Source organism: Cariama cristata, unplaced genomic scaffold (assembly GCF_000690535.1).
Source record: "Cariama cristata isolate BGI_N322 unplaced genomic scaffold, ASM69053v1 scaffold12315, whole genome shotgun sequence".
Classification (NCBI taxonomy): Eukaryota; Metazoa; Chordata; class Aves; order Cariamiformes; family Cariamidae; genus Cariama; species Cariama cristata.
Window position 1 is genome coordinate 18,314 of NW_009619276.1, and position 2,894 is coordinate 21,207.

At 39.1% G+C, this 2,894-nt stretch overlaps 1 protein-coding gene across 1 annotated transcript in view; it reads right to left on the bottom strand.

Annotated features, from left to right (window-relative positions):
- The window catches only part of HEATR3 (HEAT repeat containing 3), a 17,215-nt gene extending 15,484 nt beyond the window's left edge, over positions 1-1,731 (bottom strand). Inside the window, exons 1-2 of the mRNA XM_009701187.1 lie at positions 1,547-1,731; positions 675-762 (exon numbers count right to left, since the gene is read on the bottom strand). Of these exons, the coding sequence (XP_009699489.1) occupies positions 675-762; positions 1,547-1,593 (135 nt within the window). The 5' untranslated portion in view covers positions 1,594-1,731. The remainder of the gene's footprint in view (positions 1-674; positions 763-1,546) is intronic.
- Positions 1,732-2,894: the final 1,163 nt, after the last annotated feature.

Genomic DNA, 2,894 nt, shown 5'->3' on the forward strand with positions numbered 1-2,894 from the left:
CGCTGTTTCTTGCTAATACAATCTGTATGCAATTTTCAATACTGTTTTCTAATCACAAAGATTAATTCAGCTAATATCTTGCTATGCTTTATGATAATGCTATTACTCATAATTTAAAATGGGGAAGAAACATACAGAAAATCTTGGTATTGCTCAAAGCTGCTCATACAAAGACAGAAGGTGACAGAATTCAATGCAGTTTCCAAACTGCACTGCAACACCTGGACCAAACAAAGAACAGGTATTCAGTACAGATTATTCCACAATAGCAGTAACTACCCAACTACAAATCCAAGCTTTCATTTAGACAAAACTGCCTACCAAAAAAACCTCACTACAATAATGTTGCAACATAAATGTTGGATCTGGATCTTGATGGACAGAACAGACTTGTCTTGACTGATGTTCCAGACCCAAAATCTCCAGATGTTTATGCAAAAATCATCCTAGGCAGCAAACTTCACCACGGACCCAAGTTAGCAGGTCAGGAGGCAGAAGCAAGTGGTTTGAAATCTCTGGAATAATTTTTGTACCACTAAACCTACTGAAACATTCTCTTAAAAGATCTTTCAAATATCTTATCTTGATAATAGCTACAAAAATTGAACTGTTTTTGAAAATGGGATAATACAATGGCTAGATCTGTTTTAAAATCAGAATAAAAATAAACACACCTCTTTCAGAAGTGCTACAAGGGGTGTCATGATGTCCTTTGTCACCATGTCATCACAGACTTCAAATCCTCCACAAGCACTCAGATTTCTGGGAAAAAAAAATGCTTTGGATCAGATACATACTTTCCAGGAAAGTTTCAAAAAAACTCATGCATTCAGTATTCTTCTCTAAAGGTTATGGTACTTTTTGTTTTAAAATCAATCTGCTTAATCAGTAACTTTAGTCTTCTACCTTCCCATCATAAAAGAATAACTTTGGTGTTACAGAAAAAAAAAAATTATTTTCACTTACTTGTCTAGTCTAACTAGAAAGCTTATCTGTACTAAAACATGACTTCTGTCAGATATTACTCAATGTAGGATACAACATGAATGTTAACAAGTATCATTATATTTTTGTACAAATAAAGCAAGCTGTAGGTCTGACCGCAGAATACTAACTCAAAATGATGCTGTTCAATATTTACAAGTTTCTCAAAAAGTCAGCTATGTGCATTCTCTAACCCACTGCTCCTACAGTGTTACCAAGACACAAAATGCCATACTAACAGCACTGAAGTTCTCTATATTTCTTCATACTACTGTTGATTTTTTTTCTTAACATAAGGATGGAAAGCAGCACTTTCCACTAGGAGTAGATAAAACCGTAGTAACTAACTTAAACCCTGCTCCCGACATTAAAGTCTCAAGGCAGCCTACTGGAGCAAGAAAAGCCCCTCTCTCGGGGACTTCGACTGACGTAGGCATACTTACTCAAAACAGAGTTAAAGCAAGAGAGGCGGGCATTCAAGCTCTTGGCTTTTAACAGCAAAACCCCACTCTTTACCAAGTCAGGATTACCTCATTCTAACTGAATATTAACCATCACTTACCGGAGAGCACCTGCAGCTGTCTCACGAACAGCTAAACTGTGATCCATCAACAATGGTCCTAAACATCGGACAACGTCTCTCTGCAGAAAGGCTGGGATTACATGCTTCTGCTGCAACAGCTTGGAAATACTGGCACAGGCATACTCTCTCACTTCAGCACTTGGATGCTGCAGCTGGGGAGACACAAACAGGGCAAATTAGGGGCGAAGGAAAAAGGACCTGGAAGTTTTTATTGAGTGAAAAGACTGATCTGCCTTTTGATTTGCAGACCCAGCACTGTTTTACTGCTCTTGAATAGAAACAAGAACTTTTAACTTCCATGGAAGTTTACAAATCTTTGCCTGGGTTGCGTGTGTTAACAATATCACTAGATAAATACTATTCTGGGTGTTTAACAAGAGAGCCATAGTTCAGACACAATTTTGACACTAGCTGGCACTGGTGAGACCTCATATCTACTTTTGCTTGCCATGTTAACAAAAAAATGGACAAAAATTGGGTGAAAAATACCACCAAGGAAGTATAACAGACATAACATATGCCACCATAAAGAGAAACTGAAGGATCCAAAAATACAAAAACACATGATAGCCTTTAGACTAAAAACATTCGCTTAAAGACAAGGAGCAAGCATTCTCTATATCCACAAGACGACACTGACTTAATGCTGTAACAGAGGTTTAGGTGAGATGTAATTGCAAGCCATACAAATAATAAAACAGCAGAAGTGCCTATCCTGGAAGGTCATGGAGTTTGTTGAAAATCTAACAGAAAAGATAATCACCTGCTGATGAGCAGAGTGGAGAAGATTGGTACATTGAATCCCGCCTCACTGAAACTGATAGAGGTCTCTCAGTTCATCCTCATCTGTACACTTTTTTTCACTCTTTTTTTTTTTAACGACTAAATAGGTTAGTACAGAAGAATAATTAAGCTCTGACTTGTTCAATGCGTTCAGTTAGATGAAGTGAACAAAGGGGATTTATTCACTTAAAGGAATACAGATTTTTACTTCTGATTCTAAAGTCATATGCACAGGAGGTCTAAACTAGTTTTCATCTGTAATACTTAAACCAAAACCAGGAACGTTTGGCAACAAGTGGCCAAACCCAGTTTTTTTAAGCGTTTTCTATCGGTTACTTCTTATGTGTGGATCTTGGACTCATCACTCCGGCTACCTGTAGGAAAACTGTCCAGTCGGGTAGACTGAACCCAAGCACTACCAGAACTCCTTCAAAGCCTCTCCTGGGTCGAGGGGCACAGAGCAGCCTCCCGCCCTGCCCCAGCCCCTGTGAACCGGTCAGGAAGGCGAGAACCTGAGCCCGGACGAGGTGCGGGGCGCGGGGGG